Below are 24,460 nucleotides of genomic sequence, written 5' to 3'. Positions count from 1 at the left end.
GATCTGTTGATTCTTGCCTGAAATAGTTATTGGGAGTTGTAGAGTGGTGACTTTATAATTCCTTTCTACATTTACCAGCTGGAATTCTCTCCAGGGAAGCTTTCCGTCTCATTAGTATGGACCATGGATTGTGAAATGTAATGCAAAAATAAGGACTAACGCCTGGAGGGAACCAAGCACCAGCTCTCAAGAGTCCTCTCCCAGTGGAGTCACACAGGACACACTTAATTCCTCCAGCAACGAATGGTGACAGTGTACATGAAGTGTTTTCTACCAGGGAAGCTCATTAGAAACTCAATGCCCAAGGTTTCCATTGGGACTGGTCACATGAGCACCCTCTGCCTAACATCTTCCAAAATTCCAGTATAAGCCACATTGTACAAACCATTTAGGCACAGTGAGCCACTCTTACCATTTAAGGAAAGTTATATCAATGTTGGGAACTCTTTACCAGTCAAATTCCCAGACAAGGGAGCCCTTGATTGGCTAACCTTGCAAGCAGGGTTTTCTCAGGCTAGCAGTCCCAGGCCTGCTATGTTAACTCCTCTGCACAGACATCTTCAAAACAAAATTATCATCAGTAGAACTCTGAGGCAGAGTGAGACCAATCTGCAGTATTGACCTCAGTCATGGTCTGCAGGAGTCCTGGATTTAGCCAGTTAAAACAAATCCTATTAACCATAAAGGTCTTTTAGAAAATGGGCTTCCGCAAGTTTCTGTATGAACCTTTTTCATTTGGTCAGGGTATCAACTCAGGCCCAGCATAACTCTGGGCAGTAAACTGAAGCTGATCTGAATGCCTTCCTGGGCTGAGGCAGGTCATGGTAGTACATTAGTATGGTGTATTGTCACAACTAATGAACCCATATATTAATATGGGTTCATCAATATATCAATTATTGTTGACGGAAGTCAATACTTTATTCAGATTTTCGTTGTTTTGTTTTGTTTTTTCCCCCATGGATTTCCTTAGTTTTACCTAATGCCCCTTTTCTGTTCCAAGATGCCATCCAGGATCCCACATTAGTCCTCATGCCTTCTTAGGCTCCTCTGGGCTGTGATGGTTTCTTACACTTCCCTTGTTTGTGATGACCTTGACAGTTTTGAGGGGTGTTAATCAGGTATTTTCTAGAATGTCTGAAAAACTTGAGTTTGTCTGATATTCTCCTCAAGATTAGACTGGGCTTATGGGTGTTTGGGTGGAAGACCACACAGGTCAAGTGCCATCCTCATCACATGGTATCAAGGGTACATGCTGTCAAGATGAATTATCACTGTTGATGTTAACCTTGATCACCTGCCTGAGGTAGTGTTTGTCAGGCTTTTCCACTATAACGTTACTCTCCCCCCACCCCCTTCCACCCTGTATTCCCTAGAAGTCACTATTCATAATTCCCACTTAAAGGTGGGGAATTATGCTCTACCTTCTTGAAGGCAGAGTAGCTACAGAGATTATTGGAGTATTTCTGCACAAGAGATTTGTATATTCTCTATGTATTCAATCACCTATTTATATCAGCATGGACTCACAGTTATTATATACTTTGATTTATAAGCCAATATTTCTTTTGTTCAAATTGTTCTAGCTTTGGCCATTGGGAGCTCTTTCAATTGGCTCCTGTGTCCCTTGATATTGATATACCCCCCAGTTGTTGAGTGTGTGTGCTTTCTAGCGCTACAAGATGCTCCAGGCTTGTATATTTCCTGCCCCCAGCCCAAGGAACAGTCCCTATGGCTGTTTTTTTTTTTCTTCATCATGTTGCCTCCTGGGGTTTTTTTTTTTTTTTTTTGAGTTTTACAAGTTCCTTATATATATCTACTGGATATGAGTCCTTTGTAGGACAAATGTATCATAAATTTTTTCTCCTTTTCTGTGGCTTGCCTTTCACTCTCTTAATGGTGGCTTTTGCTGGAAAAAAAAAAAGCCCCCACATAGAGTAGATTGTCTTCTGTGAAGGTAGATCTCAGAGTGTTCCCATCTTTAAAGTACTTTGACCAGGAATGGATCCTTTGAGTCCTTACCTCACTTTCACTTAGGAAAATTCTAATCTTTTTGAAAAATTTTTTTTAATTGAGGTAACATTTTATAACATTATATAAATTTCAGGTGTACATCATTATATTTTGACTTCTGTATAGACTGCATCATGTTCCCCAAAGTCTAGTTGCCATCCATCACCATACACATGTGTCCTATACCTCTTTTGCCCTCCCTCCATCCCCCCTCCCCTCTGGTAACCACCAATCTATTCTCTAACTATGTGTTTATCTTCTACATATGAGTGAAATACACTGTTTGGCTTTCTCTAACTTATTTTGCTTAGCATAATACCCTCACGGTACATCTGTGTCATTGAAAAAGGCAAGATTTCATCTTTTTTTTAATGGCTGAATAGTATTCCATTATATTTATATACCACCTCTTCTTTATCTACTGATCTGCCAGTGGGCGCTTAGGTTGTTTCCAAGTCTTGGCTATTGTGAATAATGCTGCAATGACCATAGGGGTGCATATATCTTTTCATGAAAATTCCAATCTTGATGGTATCCACCCTAACCTTTGCTTTGATCCAGGGCAGACCTCCTCACCCGCCACACAGCTAGCCCTTGGGTTTCAACCTCCTTCTACATGTTTGTCCCTTGTATTCCATTCCTGGCCTGTCCTGATGCTCTGCTTTATTCTTCAGTCTACTCAGCTTCAAACTTAATGACAAAATCCAGCCTCAGCTTTTGACATTGGCTTGGCAGACCTAATAACAGAGCTTACTCCTGCCCTCTGGTGCTTTTGAACCATGGCCTCTGCTTGGCCAGGTCTTGGTCCTGGGATCCTGTCTGGCTTTAGCTACTTGGCTGGTACCCATGCCAAGTTTGCCCCTGCTTCCTGGAGGGGGGGATCAGACTATGGGAACTGAAATAAAAATTGGTACTGCTGTTGTTGATCAGAGGGAATTTATTGAATTCCCTGGCTGGCTCCATCATTGTCTAATCTATGACAGTACATGAGAAAATATCACCCTTGTCTTGAGTGCTTTGCAGCTTAGGTAAGACATCCGAGAGGAACAGAAATTAGAGAAGAAGAACATAAGGATATAAGTTATGTATGATTAACAGCCAGTTTGTGTGATAAAGATGACAAGTTCTAGAAATTTGAGAAGTGAGAAGATACAGGGCTGGAGAAGGTGGGAAAGTCGTGATGAAGTGGAAGTTGAGCAGGAGGAAGAGTGACCCAGGTAGCCTGCAAAGCACGAGCAAAGATGGGGTGGAAGGACAGAAGAGAGCCTGACTGGCTTAGGGTGGAGGAAGGGTAGGAAGCTGGGGAATGAGATGGGAAAGGGCAGAGCAGGGCCAGACTCAAGAAGCTCTTGAGAGTCAGGCAGAGGCATTTAGGACTTAATTCTGATGGGGCAATAGGGAAAGTTGGTGGCTTTGTGAGGAGAGAGAGACAATGAAGAAAACAATTTTTTTTTTTTTTTGTGAGGAAGATCTGCCCTGAGCTAACATCCATGCTAATCTTCCTCTTTTTACTGAGGAAGACCAGCTCTTAGCTAACATCCACTACCAATCCTCCTTTTTTCCCCCAAAGACCCAGTAGATAGTTGTATGTCATAGTTGCACATCTTCTAGTTGCTGTATGTGGGACGTGGTCTCAGCATGGCTGGAGAAGCAGTGCGTCGGTGCATGCCCAGGATCCGAACCCGGGCCGCCAGTAGCGGAGCACGTGCACTTAACCGCTAAGCCACGGGCCGGCCCAAAAGCAGTGTTTTAAGGATGAAAGATTAAGAAGAGTAACCTGATGATCAGTATGGGGTTGGATTGGTGGAGGGAAGGAGAAGGAGGAAGAGGGATGTAGATATCAGGTTTTTAAAAGTATGAAAGGAAATGTGGTAATTTTAGTGGGCATTTGTTATTTTTGCCACCCACCATCCATTTATCCCATTTCAGTGAAAAAATCCCTAATTCGCTCTGGGGAAGCCCTCCCCATCCTCCACTGCTGAGAGTATAGACGGATACAACTTTTCTGGAAACAATTTGGCATGTATTTCAAGGACTTTAAAGCTATGAGGAATTTTAACAAAGATTTATATAAAAGGTATTTATCACAGTAATATTTCCAAAAGCATTAGGGAAATGCTAAGAAAGTATTGGTATATTCACTTGATGGGAAATTATCGAAAGATTGAAATGGTATTGAAGAGTTTTCTTTTTAACTTTTTGGGTTTTGTAATAAACTCACATGGTACTAATTCTGAGGTCCAAAAGGGCATGAAGTAAAAAGTAGGTCTCCCTCCCAATTGTCTCTCAGCCCTGATCCCTTCCTCAGAGGGAACCATTTAAAACATGTGTGTGTGTTTATTCTTTTTTCTCCTCAAGCAAATGGCAGCTTGTTTTACATCTTGTTTTTTTCTACTTAATAATATATCTGGTGATTGTTCCATATCAACACATAAAAAGCTTCCTCATTTTTTTAATGCTTGAATATAATTTCATTGTACAGATATAACACAATATATTGAGGTAGTTCTTCATCGATGGACATTTAGTTGTTTCGAATCTTGCTAGAATAATCATGCTGCTAGAAATAACTATATACATATTTCACTTTGCACATGTGAGAATATATTTGGAGGGTAAATTCTTTGACATGGAATTGTTGGGTCAAAATATAGGTGCATTTTATAGAAATACAATATGATCCAGCTATTCTACTACTGGGTACGTATCCAAAGAACATGAAATCAATAATTCAAAAAGATATGTGCAGAGGAGTGACGTCAATATCATGGTGGAGTGAGCAGTTCCCTTAGTCTCCCCCTGCTAAGATACAACCAAACAGACATTGATTAATCAACAGAGGATTCCTTACAAAGCACAATAGGACATCTGAGAGATCCACACAGCCATACATCTGAAGGTGGGCATACTGGATCCCGAGGAAGCAGTGGGAGGAGGTGAGCGGATCCCCTCTCCCTCCCCAGTGGCAGTGATCTAGGTCGTGGGTCCTCACACAGCAGCCATTGCACAACTGTAAGAGGAGGCAGGGGAGCAAGCAGGCCTGTGCACGAATGCTTTTGCTTTTAGAGTTGTAGCCTGGCCCGCGGGAACACTCCACACTGAGTGGTGTGGGTAAGCCACCATGTGGGCACCCCCACCAAGTGCAGCAGCCCAGGTGAACTGCCCATGTGTGCAGTGTGGGCCTGAGTACATACGAAAAAAAGCACCCCTCACCTCCCGCCTAGCACTCCAGTTCAGCCTGTCCCTGCCCAAGGCAGTGGATATATACCAGAGTGCCTTTGGGTGGGTGTGTGACCTGCCAAGGGGCTGAGGCCAGTGGGAAAATGCAGATGAGCCCTATCAGCACAACTTTGAGCAGATGTGGGTTCAGAAAACACAGCTCATGTTGTCCTCCCCCCAGTGGTGGCAGGTGGAATCTGCAACCTGATACTACCACTATGCATCAGCAAAGGATCACCTCATCACACACCATGAAGAAATACATTAACATAACCAGAGCAGAAGGAAAATGACAAGTCTCCAGAAACCGATCCTGAACTCAACAGAAATTTAAACTCTAAATGACAGAGAATTCAAAATAGTTGTCACAAAGAAATTCAACGAGTTACAAGAAAACTCAGAAAGACAGTTCAATTAACTCAAGAATAAAATTAATGAGTAGAAGGAATTCTTCACCAAAGGGATTGAAACTCCAAAAAACAACCAAACAAATCCTGTAGATGAAGAACACAATGAATGAGATAAAACACAATGTGGAAAATTTAAAAAACAGAGCTGACGTTATGGAGGACAGGATTAGTAATTTAGAGGACAGAAATATAGAAATGCTTCACATGGAGGAGAGAGAACTAAGACTTTAAAGAAATGAAGAAATTCTTTGAGAAATATCTGACTCAATTAGGAAATGCAACATAAGAATTATAAGTATTCCAGAGGGAGAAGAGAGGGAGAAAGGAGCACAGAGCTTATTCAAAGAATAATAGCTGAGAACTTCCCAAACCAGGAGAAGGAACTAGACTTACAAGTACATGAAACCAACAGAACTCCTAATTACATCAATGCAAAAAGACCTTTTCCAAGGTGTATAATAGTAAAACTGGCAAAAATCAATGACAAAGAAAAAATATTAAGGGCAGCAAGGGAGAAGAGAATAATCTACAAAGGAACCCCTATCAGACTTTAAGCAGATTTCTCAGAAGAAACTTTACAGGCTAGGAGAGATTGGCATGATACATTCAAAATACTGAAAGACAAAAACTTCCAGCCAAGAATATTCTATCCAGTCAAACTATCCTTCAGATATGATGGAGAAATAAAAACTTTCCCAGATAAACAAAAGCTGAGGGAGTTCATTGCCACTAGACCTCTCTTACAAGAAATGACCAAGGAAGCCCTCATACCTGAAACAAAAAGGCAAAGGTTTACAAAGCCTTGAGCAAGGAGATAAATAGACAGAATCAGAAAATTGCAGCTCTCTTTCAGAGCAGGTTAGCAAACACTTAATTATAACATAAAAGATAAAGGGAAGGAAAGCATCAAAAATAACTATAAACACTTCATTTTAATCACAAACTCACAACACATAAAAGAATAATTTGTGACAACGATAACTTAGGGAAGAGGAAAGGGATGGAACCTGCTTAGGCCAATGGTGATAAGAGGCTATCAGAAAATGGACTATCTCATCTATGAGATCTTTTATACAAACCTCATGGGAACCACTATATAAAAAATCAGAGCAGAGAAACAAATCATAAATAAAGAGAAAACTGAGAAAAAACACCAAACTGAAATGGCAGTCAGAAATACAAGGGAAGAGAAACAAAGGAAATATAGGACAACCAGAAAACAAGAGATAAAATGGCAGTATTAAGCCATCATATATCAATAATCACTCTAAATAAGCCCAATCAAATAGTCAAATCAAATAAGTCAAATCAAATCTAAATATAAATCCAATCAAAAGACACAGAGTGGCTGGATGGATTAAAAAACAAGACCCAACAATATGCTGCCTCCAAGAAACACATCTTGGGTCTAAAGAAAAACACAAGCTCAGAGTGAAGGGATGGAAGATGATACTGCAAGCAAATGGCAAGCAAAAGAAAGCAGATGTTGCCAAACTTATATCAGACAAAGCAGACTTCCAGGTAGAAAAGACAATGAGAGAGAAAGAGGGGCAGTATATAATGATAAAAGGGACATTCCACCAAGAGGAAATAACACTTATGAATATATATGCACCTAACACAGGAACACTAAAGTATGTAAAGCAACTATTAACAGACCTAAAGGGAGAAATTAAGAGCAACACAATCATAGTAGGGGACCTCAACACCCCACTTACATCAGTGGATAGATAATCCAGACAGAAAGTCAACAAGGAAATAGTGGACTTGAATGAAAAACTGGACCAGATGGACTTAACAGATATATATACAGAACACTCCATCCAGAAACAGCAGAATACACATTCTTTTCAAGTGCATATGGAACATTCTTAAAGATAGACCATATGTTGGGAAACAAGGCAAGCCTCAATAAATTTAAGAAGATTGAAATCATATCAAGCATCTTTTCTGACCATAATGCTATGAAACTAGAAATCAACTACAAGAAAAAAGCTGGGAAAGTCACAAATATGTGGAGACTAAACAATATGCTACTGAACAACCAATGGATCATTGAAGAAATTAAAGGAGAAATAAAAAAATATCTGGAGACAAATGAAAATGAAAATACATCATACCAACTCTTATGGGGTGCAGCAAAAGCAGTTCTAAGAGGGAAATTCATAGCAATACAGGCCCGCTGCAAAAAACAAGAAAAATCTCCAATAAGTAATCTTAAACGACACCTAACAGAACTAGAAAAAGAAGAGCAAACAAAGCCCAAAGTCAGCAGAAGGAGAGAAATAGTAAAAATTAGAGCAGAGATAAATGAAATATATACCGAAAAAACAGTAGAAAGGATCAATGAAACTAAGAGCTGATTCTTTGAGAAGATAAACACGATTGACAAACCCTTAGCAAGAATCATTAAGAAAAAAGGAGAGAAGGCCCAAATAAATAAAATTAGAAATGAAAGAGGAGAAATTACAATGGATACCACAGAAATACAAAGGATTTTAAGAGAATACTGTGAAAAACTATATGCCAACAAATTGGATAACCTAGAAGAAATTCTTAAACTCATACAACCTCACAAAACTGAATCAAAAAGAAATAGAGAATCTGAATAGACAAATCACAACTAAAGAGATCAAAACAGTAATAAAAAACATTCCAAAAAACACAAGTCCAGGACCAGATGGCTTCTCTGGAGAATTCCACCATTCATTCAAAGATTTAATACCTATCCTCAAACTATTTCAAAAAATTGAAGAAGACGAAACACTTCCTAACTCATTCTGTGAGGCCAACATTACCCTCACACTAAAACCAGACCAGGACAACACAAAGAAGGAAAATTATAGGCCAATATTGCTGGTGAACATAGAGGCAAAAATCCTCAACAAAATCTTGGCAAACCGAATATGGCAATACATTAAAAGGATCATACACCATGATCAAGTGTGATTTATACCAGGGATGCAGGGATGGTTCAACATCCACAAATCAATCAATGTGATACACTACATTAACAAAATGAGGAATAAAAATCACACGATCATCTCAATAGATGTAGAGAAAGCATTTGACAAGATCTAACATCCATTTATGATAAAGACTCTCAACAAAATGGGTATAGAAGGAAAGTACCTCAACATAATAAAGGCTATATGTGACAAACCAACAGCCAACGTCATACTTAACAGTGAAAAACTAGAAGCTATCCCACTGAGAACAGGAACAAGACAAGGGTGCCCACTCTTGTCACTCCTCTTCAACATAGTACTAGAGGTTTTGGCCAGAGCAATTAGGCAATAAAAAAAAATAAAAAGTATTCATGTTGGAAAGGAATAAGTGAAACTCTTGCTGTTTTCAGATGACATGATCCTATATATAGAAAACCCTGAAGAATCCACCAGAAAAGTATTAGAAATAATTAACAACTACAGCAAAGTTGCAGAGTATGAAATCAACTTACAAAAATCAGTTGCATTTCTATACACTAATAATGAACTAGTAGAAAGAGAAGTCAAGGATACAACCCTATTTACAATTGCAACAAAAAGAATAAAATATCTAGGGATAAATTTAACCAAGGAGGTGAAAGACCTATACACTGAAAAGTGTAGCACATTATTGAAAGAAATCAAAGATGAAACGAAAAGATATTCCATGCACATGGATTGGACGAATAAACATAGTTAAAATCTTCATGGGGCCGGCCTGGTGGCGTGGCGGTTAAGTGTGCGTACTCTGCTGCTGTAGCCCGGGGTTCGCAGGTTTGGATCCCAGGTGCGCACCGACGCACCGCTTGTCAACCCACGCTGTGGCAGCATCCCATATACAGTAGAGGAAGATGGGCACAGATCTTAGCCCAGGGCCAATCTTCCTCAGCAAAAAGAGGAGGATTGGCATCGCTTGTTAGTTCAGGGCTAATCTTCCTCACACACACACAAAAATCTTCATATTACCTAAAACAATCTACAGATTTAGTGCAATCCCAATCACATTCTTCACAGAAACAGAGCAAAGAATCCTAAAATTTATGTGGAACAACAAAAGACCCCAAATAGCAAAAGCAATCCTGAGAAAAAAGAACAAAGCTGGAGGCATCACAATACCTGACTTCAAAATATACTACAAAGCTATAGTAATCAAAACATCATGATACTGGCACAAAAACATGCACACAGATCAATGGAATAGAATTGAAAGCCCAGAAATAAACCCACACATCTATGGACAGCTAATCTTTGACGAAGGAGCCAAGAACATACAACGGAGAAAGGAAAGTCTCTTCAATAAATAGTGTTTGGAAAACTGGACAGCCATGTGCAAGAGAATGAAAGTATACCATTATCTTACACCATACACAAAAATTAACTCCACATGGATTAAAGATTGGAATGTAAGACCTGAAACCATAAAATTCTTAGAAGAGAATACAGGCAGTACACTCTTTGACATCAGTCTTAGCATCATATTTTTGAATACCATGTCTACTCAGGCAAGGGAAACAAAAGAAAAAATAAACAAATAGAACTACATCATACTAAGAGCTTCTGCAAGGCAAAGCAAACGATGAACAAAACGAAAAGACAGACCACCAACTGGGAGAAAATATTTGCAAATCATGTATCTGACGAGAGATTGATTTCCAAAATATGTAAAGAACTCATATATCTCAAAAACAAAAAAACAAACAACCTGATCAAAAAATGGGCAGAGGATATGAACAGACATTTTTCCAGAGAAGATATACAGATGGCCAATAGGCACATGAAAAGATGTTCGACATCACTAACTATTACGGAAATGCAAATCAAAACCACAATGAGATATCCCCTTACACCTGTCAGAGTGGCCATAATTACCAAGACAAAAAATAACAAATGTTGGAGAGGATGTGGAGAAAAGGGAATCCTCATACATGGCTGGTGGGAACGTAAACTGGTTCAGCCACTATGGAAAACAGTATGGAGACCTCTCAAAAAATTAGAAACAGAAATACCATATGATCCAGCTATCCCACTACTGAGTATTTATCCAAAGAACTTGAAACCTGCAATTCAAAGAAACTTATGCACCCCTGTGTTCATTGCAGCATTACTCACAATAGCCAAGACGTGGAAGCAACCCAAGTGCCCGTCAACTGATCAATGGATAAAGAAGATGTGGTATATATGTATGTGTGTATACACACACACACACACACACAATGGAATACTACTCAGCCATAAAAAGACAAAATCATCTCATTTGCAACAACGTGGATGGACCTTGAGGGTATGATGTTAAGCAAAATAAGTCAGACAGAGAAAGACAAACACTGCATGATTTCACTCACATGTGGAAGATAAACAAGCACATGGATAAAGAGAACAGATTAGTAGTTACCAGAGGGGAAGGGAGTGGGAGAAGAGTGAAAGGAGTAAAGGGACACACATGTATGCTTTCGGATAACAACTAGACTATTGGTGAACACGATGTAGTCTACACAGAAACTGAAATATAGTGATGTACACCTGAAATTTACACAATGTTATAAGCCAATATGACCTCACTAAAAAAAAAAAAGGTCCATTTTAAATTTTGATGACATGGCCAAATGTCTGTTCACAGAGGTTTTCAATTTTTACATGCAAGAGTATCTGTCCATTTGGTCAGCACTGTGTGCTATCAAACTTTTGTTAGGAAAAATGTATTTAAGGCCTTTAGAAAATACTTATGAAGTATTGTTAAGTTAAAAAAGCAAGACCCAAAACTTTATGTACAGCAAATGCCAATGTATATTATTGGAAGAGATTATGCCAAAATATTAGCAGTGGTTATCTTAAATGTATTGATCATTAAATTTCATGTCATAATTACTTTAGTAGTGTTATTTAACTTCGTTAGCAAAATTTCCCAAATTTTTTATAGACCCTTGGATATAGTACACATTTTACTTGTTTTTTTTTTCACAACACCTGTGCTGGTGATAAGCTTAAGTGTTGGAGGAATGAATGAGTAGTATTTTCCAGCAGCAAGGACAACCATTTGCAATTTGCAATCTTGCCACCAGGTGGTGGAGGAGAGTTAAAATTCAGGGATCTTTGAGGCCTAAGCGGCGAAAATCAAGTAGAACTACCGTGAGAGCTTGTAAGGCTTTCTAAGACTTAAAAATATATGTATTAAAAATTAAAACATAGACAATTAGAATTGTATCTAAACTGTTTGTTCCAAAATCTTCAAAACTTCCAGGAAAAATCTTGGTCCTGTCTTTGGCACTTTCGTTTTTTTTTGTTTTTTTATAATTTTATTTTTTTTTCCCCCAAAGCCCCAGTAGATAGTTGTATGTCATAGCTGCACGTTCTTCTAGTTGGTGTATGTGGGACCTGGCCACCGCCGGGGGTTCCCAACCCGGGCCGCCAGCAGCGGAGCGCGCGCGCTTAGCCGCTAAGCCACGGTCGGGCCCTACACTTTAGCTTCTTCCATTTCCCTGGTTAGCGGCTATTTCTCACCCCTCCTGTGGCTTAGTTTGTTTACTGTGGCCTCTCCTGCACCCGGATGGTGCTGCCAGGCTTCTCTGCCTTCCTTCTAACCCCACTACTCTCCAAAGAGATGAACAACCAGATAAATGGATGCGTGCCCTTGGAATAACCCAGGGCTGGAGGACCCCTCTCCGTCTTTGTAGGTGTGGATGACTCTACAGGTGGGATTCATTACAGTGGGACTGGGGGTGGTTTTACCAGGCAGAACCTTTTAGCTGTCCTTCAAATCACCCCTTTCAAAAGCAATTGCCCTTTCACTGTGTCTAGAATGAGCTAGAACCTGATTAAGAGGCAAATGCTTGCCTCTCCAGGCCCTGGGTTGTGCGCTGGGCATCAGCACTCGGTCTTGGTCCCGGTGACCTTCATCCAGCACCTACTCTCTGCTTAGGGTGGATCTGCCCCAGGAGCGGTGTTCGTCTTTGGCCCTGGCTCCCTTTAGAAGGCTGGAGCTCTAAGCCAGCCCTTTATCCCTTAAATACTCTGTGATCTTAGACAAGTCATTCAGCCTCTCTGGGCCTCAGTTTTGGCTCAGAGAGTGTAGCAGGCAGCAGTACTTTGTCCCAGAGTACCTTATTACTACAAAGCAAGGAGGAGTCTGCCTCGCCCTGGGGTTATGTTTTTAGGGGTGGAAGTGGAGGGAGACGAAGGAAGCTCTGGGCTCCTATTGCTGAGGTGGGATTGCTGGGAAGGGTCTTGGGTCCTGAGAATGAGGAAGGGGTCAGGGAGAGGCTGAGCTCCTGGACGCCCTGAAAGGGCCTCACTAAGGGACCTAGAGTCAAGGGGAAACAATATCAATGACCTTTCCACGGCTTTTAGACTAAAAAGTGGCCGAAGGGCTGATCTGCAGCGGGTGCACCCGAGGTCGTGCACACGACTCGCTGAAGTGTCTTCACCTCACGCGACCGCTGGCATTGTCAGTCCCCAGGCTTTACGGAACTGACTCCTGGTCCACGCGACCACTTTTCCATCAGGCGAGGGCTCCGCTGAGCCTGAATTTCTCTGCGAGGAATTCGGTCTGGGGAACAGGGAGCTTGTGGGCAGTAACTGAGCCTACTTGGGGCAGGCCACAGGATCAGTTCCTTCCAAGCCTCAAAGTCTTCCTGAAAGAGGGGGAAATTTAGGGTTCCCTAGTTGAGCGTTGCCTGACGCCCGGGGCTTGAAATCTGCCTAGGTCCCCGCACGGGACACGAGGGCGGCGCGTCCAGGCTTGGGTTTCCCGCGGGGCGGGAGCGAGCAGCGCGGAATCGGGCGTGGTCTAGGACCCAGGGCGGGCCTCCGGCCGGCTGTGGGACTCCGAGGAGGCGGCTGCGGGACCGCGGGCCGTGACTGTCCGGCTGTGACCCGCCGCCCCGGCTCCGCTCCAGCTCCGCTCCGCACCCCCGACGCACGGCCATGACGGGCTCCCTGTTCAAGGGGAACTTCTGGGTAAGTCGGCGGGGCGGGCGGCCGGTCGCCGGCTCGGGACCCCGGGCGGGGGGCCAGCGCGGCGCCACTCCAGGACCGTGCGCGGAGCCGGCTGGGGACCGTGTCCCGAGCGCACGCCGGCCCGCCGGTCCCTCTCCGCCGGCCCCCCGCCGCCGCGCGTCCTCGCGTCCCCGGGCTCCGGTCCCCGGACCCCCAGCAGCGCGTCCTCCCGCGGGCGGCTGTAGCCCGAGCCTCGTCGAGTCGGGACATCCACCCTCATCGCGCAGGTGAGGAAACCGAGACCCAAAGGGAGCGGCGACCTGTCCGGGGAGAGTCGCCGGTGGCCCCGGAGGCTGCGCCGCGCGCGGATTTGGGGAGACTTGACAGCGGCAGTCACCCCGAGGGTCCGCGGGAACGCACAGTCCGTCCGAGCCCCGTTAGCGCCGGACTTCCCCCGCAGACCCTCGAGGGCTTCTCTTGCAGAAGCGTCCTCCCGTCGGGCAGCCGTGTTTCCTGAGCCCCCTCCCCGGGCCTTGGCCCAGCCCAGAGGGAGGCGATGCCTGTGTGAGACCCTCCCAGCTGGTGGGGCCATCACAGGAGGTAGCACCGGTCCAGCTAGTAGGCAGCAGGTCTGCTTGTCCCCCTTCCTCTGTCTAGTGCCCCCTTCCCCTCTCCTCTCACTCCCCAGGTGCCCCTCAAGGGTCTGTATCCCCTCCGGAGGAGGAACCACTCTCATCTCTTTAAGGCAGGAGCAAGAAGGAAACACACCTCAGAGCTGACCTACAGCTGCCAAGTGGCCCGACTTCTTACTTGGGACCCTGCTTGCCCTCCATTTAGCTTCACAGCTGCTTGGCAGGTCCCTATCCCCCCTCGTGGGTTGCTGGGTCGAGAAACCTGGCTGTGTGGCCTCAGGGACACAGTTTAGACCCTTTTTCTAGAGTTTTCAAGGTTCTTCTGGGGCACTGCCCACTTCTAGGGTGCAGGGCTGTGGAGCATCACGGAGAGGGTGAATGACCTCACAGTTGGCCCTGTGAGGAGGCCTGGGAATTCGTCAGGTAGATTATAGGACTTTTGGGTCCCAAGACAGACATTATGGGAAAAAGCAGGGCAGAGAGACCTGCCTTTCCCCACCTCAAAAAGTGTGACACCCGGTTTTCAGATCTCAGCCCAAGTATGACCCTTCAGGGAAGCCTTTCCTGATTGCACCCGATAGGCCCGTCACCTGCTCACATGGCACACATTCTGTTCCTTTATAGCATTTGTTCGTTTATAGTTTTGAATTCGGGGGCCTACAAACATGTGAGCATGTTGTGGACAGGTACTGTGCTGGCTCTCAGTGCCACCGCCCCTTGCACAGGCTGACCACAGTGGGTGCTCAGCAAATAGTTGTTGAATGACTAAAGTGGATCTGTAAGGCCCACAGGGCATGTGGCCAGGGGAGAGCAGCAGCCTCCATCCCCTGAGGGCTCCCAGGCCGCTGTAAAGCTGCTCCCAATGTGTACTTGCAGGAGTGGTTAGGGGAGGGGCAGAAATGAGGTCTGGGTTGGGACTTAGCCGTTGGGTGAAGGTCTGGGGGAAAGGACTTTCTCGGCTTATGCTTTGAGAAGGTGTCTGACATCCTGAGAAATAGTTTGCAAAGGTTATCTTCCATCTCTAATTTCCGGTGACGCTTTATGTCAAATAATAAAAACAATAATAGCTAACATTCCTGTGTACAGTCTGTGGCATACACCTTTCTAAATGCTTTACACACGCTACTCATTTAAGCTTCACAATTACCCTATGGGGTAGATTACTTACTATCCCATTTAAAATTTTTTTTTTCCCCGCAAAGCCCCAGTAGATAGTTGTATGTCATAGCTGCACATCCTTCTAGTTGCTGTATGTGGGACGCGGCCTCAGCGTGGCTGGAGAAGCGCTGTGTCTCTGGGTGCCCGGGATCCGAACCTGGGCCGCCAGCAGCGGAGCGCGCGCAGTTAACCGCTAAGCCACGGGGCCAGCCCTTACTATCTCATTTTACAGATGAGGAAACTGAGTGGCAGAAAGGTTAAGCAACATTTGCAAGGTCTTAGAGCTGTTAAATGGTCGAGCGGGACTCTGCATGGACTAAATGCTCAGTGGGTGCCTTCAACAAGTCTGGTGCTCAGCGAGAGTGTCCCAGCATAGCTGTCTGCATGGCCCCTTTGGCACTGCCAGAGGTAGACAGTCGGTCACCATTGGACCTTCACGTGAATGTTTCTTTCTCCTCCAGCTCCAACCATGAGCTCCTGGAGGGTAGGCACTGGGTGTCACCATCAGCTGAGCCTCCAGCACCTGCCATAGTGCCTTACATATGGATGCACAGGAATCAGGCAGACAGGACAGTCAGCCAGGACCTGGGAGAAACTGCTGGGGACCTCAGGGGCTGCCTGCAAGGCTTTCAAAACACTCTCAGGGGATGGGGGGGTGGGCAAGGCTGTTGTGAGCACTGAGGGGATGGAGATAACTTTCAGGTTTCAAGGATGAGAAAGTTGTGATTAGATAAGGTAGAAACCTTTGGAAACACAAGTGGGAATCAGTTGATTGAATTTAATAAATATTTATGACATACTTTCTCTGTGTAAGGAGCTCTAATGGAGGTGGCATTTGTAGGAGTAAGACCACCATCTTGGTTAGATTCCTCCTGAGCAAGCGAGGAAGGGAGGGCAGGCTTTGGCCTTGATGCCTGGCCTCAAGGATGTGGAGGAGGAAGGGGCAGGAGGTGGCAGAAGAGGGTAGAAGAGGTCCGTTCCAGGGTGGAGACCACAGGGAGGGGGAGAGGAGGAGGCAGGTGGGAGGAATGCAGAGGGTAGAAGAGGTCAAAGCCACAGGACAAGGTTACCAGTTGAAGGTGGGCAGTCAGAGAGAGGAAAGGAGGGCTGGGAGGAGGCTCTGTGTAAGGTGAACTGGAGAATGAGGTGTGGGGCCCCAAAATGAGGAAGTCGGGAGGAGGAACTGGTTTTTGGGGAAAGAAGGAGGAGGAGGAGGCAGAAGCGATATTAACAATATTTAACCACAGGGGTAGCACTGGCGAGGACCAAAGCCGCAGCATCCTGAAGCTCCCCCCAGCCTTTGGCCCCCAGTACCGTGCCAGGGTTGTTTGCTATGGGGGGATCTTGGGAGGGGAGTGTCCTGGGCAGGGGGCAGGGTGCCAGGTGGCAGAGTTTGGAAGTATTTTAATGTTTTAACAACCAGTGCAAACATGTCAATGAGTATTCCCTGGTGTCTGGCCGTCAACATGCTGGGTTTGAGGGGCTGGTGGAGATGGCCCCTGCCCCTTGGAAAGGGTGTCCAGCGAAGAGTTCACAGAACAGGATTAAGTACAGAAGTGTCATCAGGGACCAGCAGGGGCTCTGAGGTGGACTGGCCGGGTCTGAATCCCGGATCTGCCCCTTACTAGCTGGGTGACCTTGGGCAGGTTACTTCAACGTCTGAAGCCTCAGTTTTTCCATGAATAAAAATAGGGATAATAACAGTGTCTACTCCATAGGATTTTGCGAGGATTAAACCAGAGTTTAGTAAGTGCCTGGCACATGGTGAGCACTTGTGACTGTCAGCTATTATTATCATCAGCACAGAGGTGACAATTAAAGGAAGTGTATGACAGTCATTCAAGGAGACAGAATGAAGAGTTAAGAAGCACTCTTGGTGAATGCCTGTGTTTAGGCCAGAGGAGAGAAGGGACATTTTGAGAAAGAGAGGCAGACATGTAGGGATACAACTGGGACAGAGCCATCACAGACAGGCCCAAGAGAGGAATGTTCCATGGAAGTTTACAGGCCCACAGTCAAGTTAGGTAGATCTTCCTGAAAAGCTATGAGTCAGCACATACTTTATAATCACATTCAAATGCCATGGGGAGTTTATTTAAAGGAACCTTTTGGTAGATCTGTTTGAAAAGGGAATAGTCTGTTCTTTAAAACTGGGATTGGCCCCAACTGAGTTTCCTGACATGAAGCTCACCTGTGTGTCGTTTCTCTTCCCTCTTTTCCTATACGTACCTTCTTTGTGGCCATGCAGTTAAGCCGTGCTGTGTAATTTATCTTGGTTAACGTTGATGGTACCTTGTCAAAATAAGATGGTGATTTTGGATGTGGTTTCTAGGGCTCCAGGAAAGTGGCCAGGCCACAGTAGAGGAAAAAATCCCAGACTTTGGCATCATCTGACACAAGTGTCTTCCACATGTGGACATGCACAGGTGACTGTAGAACCTGTGCGAGAAGAGGTTGACGTCCTCCCACTCCAGGAGATTCCCATGCTCCTCACTTGGGTGTGAGGCCCGACCTGTCTGTGTACGTCCTTTATTTTTTATTTTATTTTATTTTATTTATTTTTTTCCCCCAAAGCCCCAGTAGGTAGTTGTATGTCATAGCTGCACATCCTTCTAGTTGCTGTATGTGGGACTCGGCTTCAGCATGGCCGGAGAAGCGGTGCGTCGGTGCACGCCCGGGATCCGAACACGGGCTGCCAGCAGCGGAGCGCGCGCACTTAACCGCTAAGCCTTGGGGCCGGCCCCTATGTATGTCCTTTAGATCCTCATTTTGACCCAGCCTTCCTGATTCTCAAGGCTCTTGGTCTAGACCAGCTTCCTAGTCCCTGTCGCAGCACTCTCCCCCCACCGTCTGCATCTGCAGCAGGCCGGGCCTCTCTGCTCTGCCTGGGGAGTGACCAGGGCAAGTCTTGGGCCTGTTTGAACTTGCTCATTGCCCCCTGTCCACCCAGAGCTGTCCTTCTGCTCCAAATCTTTGACTAGTTTGGAATCTTGTCATTCTGGGACTGACCAGAGCTTGAGCTGCGGCTGCATCCAGCTTTGCTTAATGACTTTTCTCTATACAGTGCCCTAGATCAGTACGGGAAGCTGCTTTTTTTCCCCTTAAACAAACAGAGAAGAAAACAAATTATAAGTTAGACCCTTCATGCTGACCCCAAGTGCTATTTTATACAGTGGTTGGGCTGTTGCTTTAATTTTTTTAATACTCTCTCTCGGAAACACATGGATAGGGCTATTTTGTATTGTCTTGCCTAGTGGCAAAAGGCAAGATGAAGTCACTGACAATTACCTCACTCCGATTCATTCTGCAGCCAATGGGATCTATCTTTAAAATAATTATCAAAATCCTTTTTTCTTGTTTTATCTTCCTAAAAATTTAATAAGAGAGGCATAGGACCTATCTTTTAAGGAAAGTAAAAAATTCCAGCTTTTCTCAACATCATTATGCAGAAACTCCTTAGCTCTTCCTTCTGGTAGTCACCACCATTTTATAAAATAATATGATTAAACTGCACTTTCTCGATAGAGTAGTTTTAAACATTATCTATTGACTTTCTGCTGAAATAGACATTTAGCTCTTTTATATCACCGCATCTACTTCCCTATATAATTATATTGCTAGTCATAACTCTTTATTTAGAAATAATTTTGAAGTTACAGAAATCTTGAGTATAAAGAATTCACATATACCCTTCACTCAGATTCCCCAGTATTAAACCCAACTTGCTTTATTAGTCTCTGTCTCTCAATAGATATATATATTTTTCCCTAAACCATTGAAAATAAGTATCGCTGTTTTGAAATCAGTAATCACTGTTTATGTTGTCGTAGCATACAAAGACTGTTTACTTCAAATCTAAGTAGCATGCTGTGATTACATCTCCATTCTTGTTTTTCCTGGACTTTCTAATTGCCTTTCTTTTTGTCAGAGACTTTTTTTTAAATACTCTAGCATATAAGGTGTTTAACAAACGAGAGTTTATTCACAGATTGAATTTACATAGTGAATGCAGAGTTCAGAGGTTGTTGTCTCAGAGGCTCATTATTGAAAGGACTGAAAATACATACAATACATGCATACATAAATACATACAGAGTAGTAAAAATTCATCCTGAAGTCAAAAGGATTTAGTATTTGCGAAACATGGTATAAGTGTGTATGGTGGATGCCTGTTAATTTATGGATTTTTCTGGTGAAAGCATCTATAGATTTTATCAGCCAGTCAAGGCAATATATTGGTTACAGTTGTTTCTTGGTATCTGCCCCAGGGGTTGGTTCCAGGACCCCAGCAGATACCAAAATATGCAGATGCTCAAGTCCCTTATATAAAATGGCATAGCATTTGCATATAACCTACGTACATCCTCTGGTATACTTTAAATCATCTTTATATTACTTATAATACATAATACAATGTCAGTGCATGTAAATAGTTGTTATACTGTATTGTTTAGAGAATAATGACAAGAAAAAACGTCTGTACATGTTCAGGACAGTGGCAGCCATCATAGGCCCTTGGATCCGAGGTTGGTTGAATCTGCGGATGAGAAACTTGCGGATGTGGAGGGCTGATTGTATGTATATTCAAATATATACAGTATCCAAAGTACCTCTATACAACAATGGATAGTTTTGCAATTAATTTTTGTAATTCTCATTTCCTATCTTCTAAATGCAATCAGAATGTCATTTTAATACATACTTTTTTACAGCATAAGTATCATCTAAATTTCAGTATTAATGAAAAGCTCACCCTGAGTAGGAAATGGCTGACATTTTTCTTTCTTTACCTACACAAGAAATCTCTAGCTTTAACAAAAAAGGAGCTTTAAATAAGAGGATCTGTTGGTTAGCTTCATAGAATGTCATTGTAATTTTTAAAAATATTGAACTATTAAAAATTTCTAACTAAATAAATGAGGATGCTTTAAGTTAAATAAGTAAGATATTGTTGCCAGGAATTTAAAAACTCTTACATAATAAGAAAATCCTTGAAGACTGCAGAGCCGTACATCTCACGCCAGAAAAGTCAGGCAGCAGGAGACCAGATATTTTGGACACCAGGGTTCAAATAGCTGCTGTGAGTCCTTCAATCTCCAACAACGGCTTTGTAACGTACCTCAGAGTCATAGGCTTCTTGTTTCCCAAACATCATGTATGTGAGAAAGTAGGAAAATCAGACTTCTCCAAGACACAGTAGACTTTGGCTTGTGTGTTTAAACCTGCTTTCTGGGATTAGCTCTGTCTTACTTTGTGCATTTGGGGCTGAAGGTCAGACAGGGGTCAAGAATGAGATTTCAACACATCTGTTAGAGGTTTCTTCTTCACAAGAAGAGGAAAGCTTTTCCCCAGTTGGCCCTAATGTTCTTGTCTTAAACTCTTTGCACCATTTGTATGTATAAGGAGGCCCAGGGCAGCACAGGGCGATTTTAAAGTCCAATGCACAAATCCATAACATTCATCATTATCTGTCCTTGGGAACTATTATACAGCCTCATAGCTCATTTTCAAATATGGCTGTTGCATTAGCATTGACCAGGTCACGCTGGATTGCATTTGTAAATTAGAAACCAAGTAAAGACTTTCTTTTCTAACAGAAATTATCACAGCTAAATATTTGTGAAAGTAAAACAAAGGAGTATTCTCAGATATTTAAATGCTATGTTACTTGCTATTCTTTTTTTTTAAAAATAGGCTGAAATGATCTTAAATATTTTTTCACAGATGACTGTTCATTCTTTAAACATATTACTGTTTGTTTATGGGGGTAGATTCCAGTTTCAAGTGCTTTTGTAATTCCCGAGATTGGTACTAGAAGTTCCACCTACCTCAATGACATCACTGGTTTTACAACCATATTTTAGGAGAGGGAGACACACGCAGAGAGAATAAAGAATAATAAAAGTTGTAATGACAGAGCATGGCTGACTTCTGCCTCACACCCTCAATGTTCACACTGTGAAGTGCAGCCACACAAAACTACTTGCTACCCCCTCAGAGGACTGGGGGAGCAGAGTGGGGAGATGTTCTCTTGGCCCCGTTCCCAAGCCTTTGTATTGACCTCTACTCCTGCCTCCAGGCCTTGGTTAGGAGAATTTTTCTGAAAGTCCGATGCATACTTTTTTTTTTTTTTTAACTTTATTTATTTATTTTTCCCCCCAAAGCCCCAGTAGATAGTTGTATGTCACAGCTGCACATCCTTCCAGCTGCTGTGTGTGGGACACGGCCTCAGAATGGCTGGATAAGTGGTGTGTTGGTGCGCGCCAGGGATCCGAACCGGGCCGCCAGTAGCGGAGCGTGCGCGCTTAACCGCTAAGCCACGGGGCTGGCCCCCAGATGCATACTTCTGACAGTACACTTATCCCCCTATATTTAATCATCTGTTTCCTTCCCTGTCTTCCTTGTTAGACTATGGTGAACTTCTGCTGCATTTGCCTCTGTGTCCCTAGAGCTTGACACAGTTCTGAGAACAGCGTATGTACTCAATAAATGAACACTGAAGTCTCATCTACTTGATTTAAAAAGAGGCACCCACTGCCCTTCACGTCCTGTACACACTTACATATACGTACTATTCATGGGCCGTGCAACTGAATTCCACATATTAACTAGTTGTGTTGCCTTTTTTTTTAAGTCTGATACTCATTTTTGTTGTTGTGGTAAAATACACATAACATAAAATTTACCATCTTAACTTTTTTTAAGTACAGTTTAGCGGCATTAGATACATTCACATTGTTGTGCAACCATCACCACCATCCATCCCCATAACTCTTCATCTTGTAAAACTTTAGACGAAAGTCTAAACCCGTTAAACAATAACTTTCCATTCTTCTTTACCCCATTCCCTGGCAACCACCATTATATTTCTGTCACTATGATTTTGACTGCTCTAAGAACCTCATATAAATGGGGTTGTACGATTGTACAGTATTTGTCTTTTTGTGACTGGCTTATTTCACGTAGCATAATGTCCTTAAGGTTCATCCGTGTTGTAGCATATGTAAGAATTTCCTAACTTTTTAAGGCTGAATAATATTCCATGGTATGTATATACCACATTTTGCTAATCCATTCATCCGTTGATGGACATTTGGGTTACTTTCACATTTTAGCTATTGTGAATAATGCTGCTATGAATTGTACAAATATATTTCTTCAAGACCTTGCTTTCAGTTCTTTTTGGTATACACCCAGAAGTGTAATTGCTGGATTATATGTTAATTCTATTTTTAATTTTGTGAGGAGCTGCCATATGTTTCCCACAGTGGCTGTACCATTTTACATTCCCACCAACAGTGCAGAAGGGTTCCAATTTCTCCACGTCCACACCAACACTTGTTGTTTTCTATTTTTTTTGTTAGTAGCCATCCTATTGGGTGGGATCTCATTGTAGTTTTGATTTGCATTTCCCTAATGATTAAGGATGTTAAGCTTAATTGTCCGTCGTGTATCTTCTTTGAAGAAATGTCTATTCAAGTCCTTTGCCCGCTTTTGAATTGGCTTGTTTGTTTTTTGTTGTTGAGTTTTAGGAGTTCTGTATATATTCTGGACACTAATCCTTTATCAGATATATGATTTGCAAATATTTTCTCCCATTCTGTGGATTGCCTTTTTATCCTGTTAGTGTCTTTTGATGCACAAAATTTTTAAATTTTCATGAAGTGTAATTTGTCTATTTTTTCTTTTGTGACCTGTGCCTTTGGTGTCATATGCAAGAAATCATTGCCAAGTCCAATGCTGTGAAGTTTTTGTCCTATGTTGTCTTCTAAGAGTTTTATTGTTTTAGGTCTTACATTTGGGTCCTTGATCCATTTTGAGTTAATTTTTGTATGTGGTATTATGTAAGTGTCCAACTTCATTCTTTTGCATGTAGATATCCAGTTTTCCCAGCACCATTTGTTGAAAAGACTATCCTTTCCCAATTGAATGGTCGTGGCACCCTTGTCAAAAGTTATTTGACTATGTATGTGAGGATTTGTTTCTGGGCTCTCTATTCTATTCCATTGGTCTATATGTCTATCTTTATGCCAGTACCACACTGTTTTGATTACTGTAGCTTTATAGTAAGTTTTGAGATCAGGAAGTGTGAGTCTTCCAGTTTTGTTCTTCTTTTTCAAGATTGTTTTGGCTCTTCAGGGTCCCTTGAGATTCCATACGAATTTAGGCATGGCCTTTTCTGTTTCTGCAAATTATTCCCCTTATCAGAGACTCTTTTTTCTTTTTTTAATGCTCCAGCCTATCAGGTATTTAAAAAAATCCTCCCCACCCCCATCCTCCTCTGGAGACTCCCTTCTTGGAGTCCTCTGTTCCCCATTCCAGTCTGAACTGGCTATTTTCCAGGCCTGCTGCACAGCTGTCATCCTGGGCTTCCCTTCAGTGCTCTCTTGAGTTGGAGCCACTGTTTTCTAGGTCTCATGTCTCTTAAAGAGCTCTTAAAAACATAAATCAATTCATATCATTCCCCTGCTTAATTTCCTCCAATGGCCTCCATGGCACTTGGAGTCTGCTAGTCTGACCATGGACTATAGACTTTGCCTGACCAGCCTAGCCTGCCTCTCTGGACTTATCTCACACAGCCTCCTGCTCACTTACTCTACTGCGCACTCCTAGGTCAATTACCAAATAATGAATTATTGTTTCCAGCTAACCAATTAGCTTGCCCCTGCTGCCTGTTCCCACAATCCATGGTATTGTAATTACCTCTTTAACGCCTGAGTCGCATAAGACTGAAAGCTCCATCAGGTGTGCCTGACTTGTTCAGCTCTGTATCCCCCGTACTTAGCAAGGTGCCTGGCATGTAGCAGACACTCAGCAAATATCAGAGTGGACGAATGAACAAATGAAGGAACAGTGGAAGACATTTGTGGCAGTGAATGGAGGTTACTCATCCAAGTAAATGCACTCCCTTTAGTCAGAAGTGTCATTCCACGCTTTTAAAGAACCTGTCCACTATGACTGGCTGGGCGTCTTGTGCGTGGGAGAATGATATTGTCAAGGATGGGCTCTGGCTCCACTAGAAGCCCCATACCCAAAGAAAGGCAGAGCACTCACATAAAGAGCAAAGCCCATGCACTATGTGCTGACCACTTGGTAAGAGACCCTGTAG

At 43.1% G+C, this 24,460-nt stretch overlaps 1 protein-coding gene across 1 annotated transcript in view; it reads left to right on the top strand.

Moving 5' to 3' along the window:
• Positions 1 to 13,441: 13,441 nt before the first annotated feature.
• Positions 13,442 to 24,460, top strand: part of PSTPIP2 (proline-serine-threonine phosphatase interacting protein 2) — a 79,727-nt gene continuing 68,708 nt past the window's right edge. Inside the window, exon 1 of the mRNA XM_058557034.1 lies at positions 13,442 to 13,582. Coding sequence (XP_058413017.1) covers positions 13,550 to 13,582 — 33 coding nt within the window. The 5' untranslated portion in view covers positions 13,442 to 13,549. The remainder of the gene's footprint in view (positions 13,583 to 24,460) is intronic.

The sequence above is a fragment of the Diceros bicornis genome, chromosome 16 (genome assembly GCF_020826845.1).
Source record: "Diceros bicornis minor isolate mBicDic1 chromosome 16, mDicBic1.mat.cur, whole genome shotgun sequence".
Lineage (NCBI taxonomy): Eukaryota > Metazoa > Chordata > Mammalia > Perissodactyla > Rhinocerotidae > Diceros > Diceros bicornis.
This window is presented reverse-complemented; position numbering and strand designations above follow the sequence as displayed.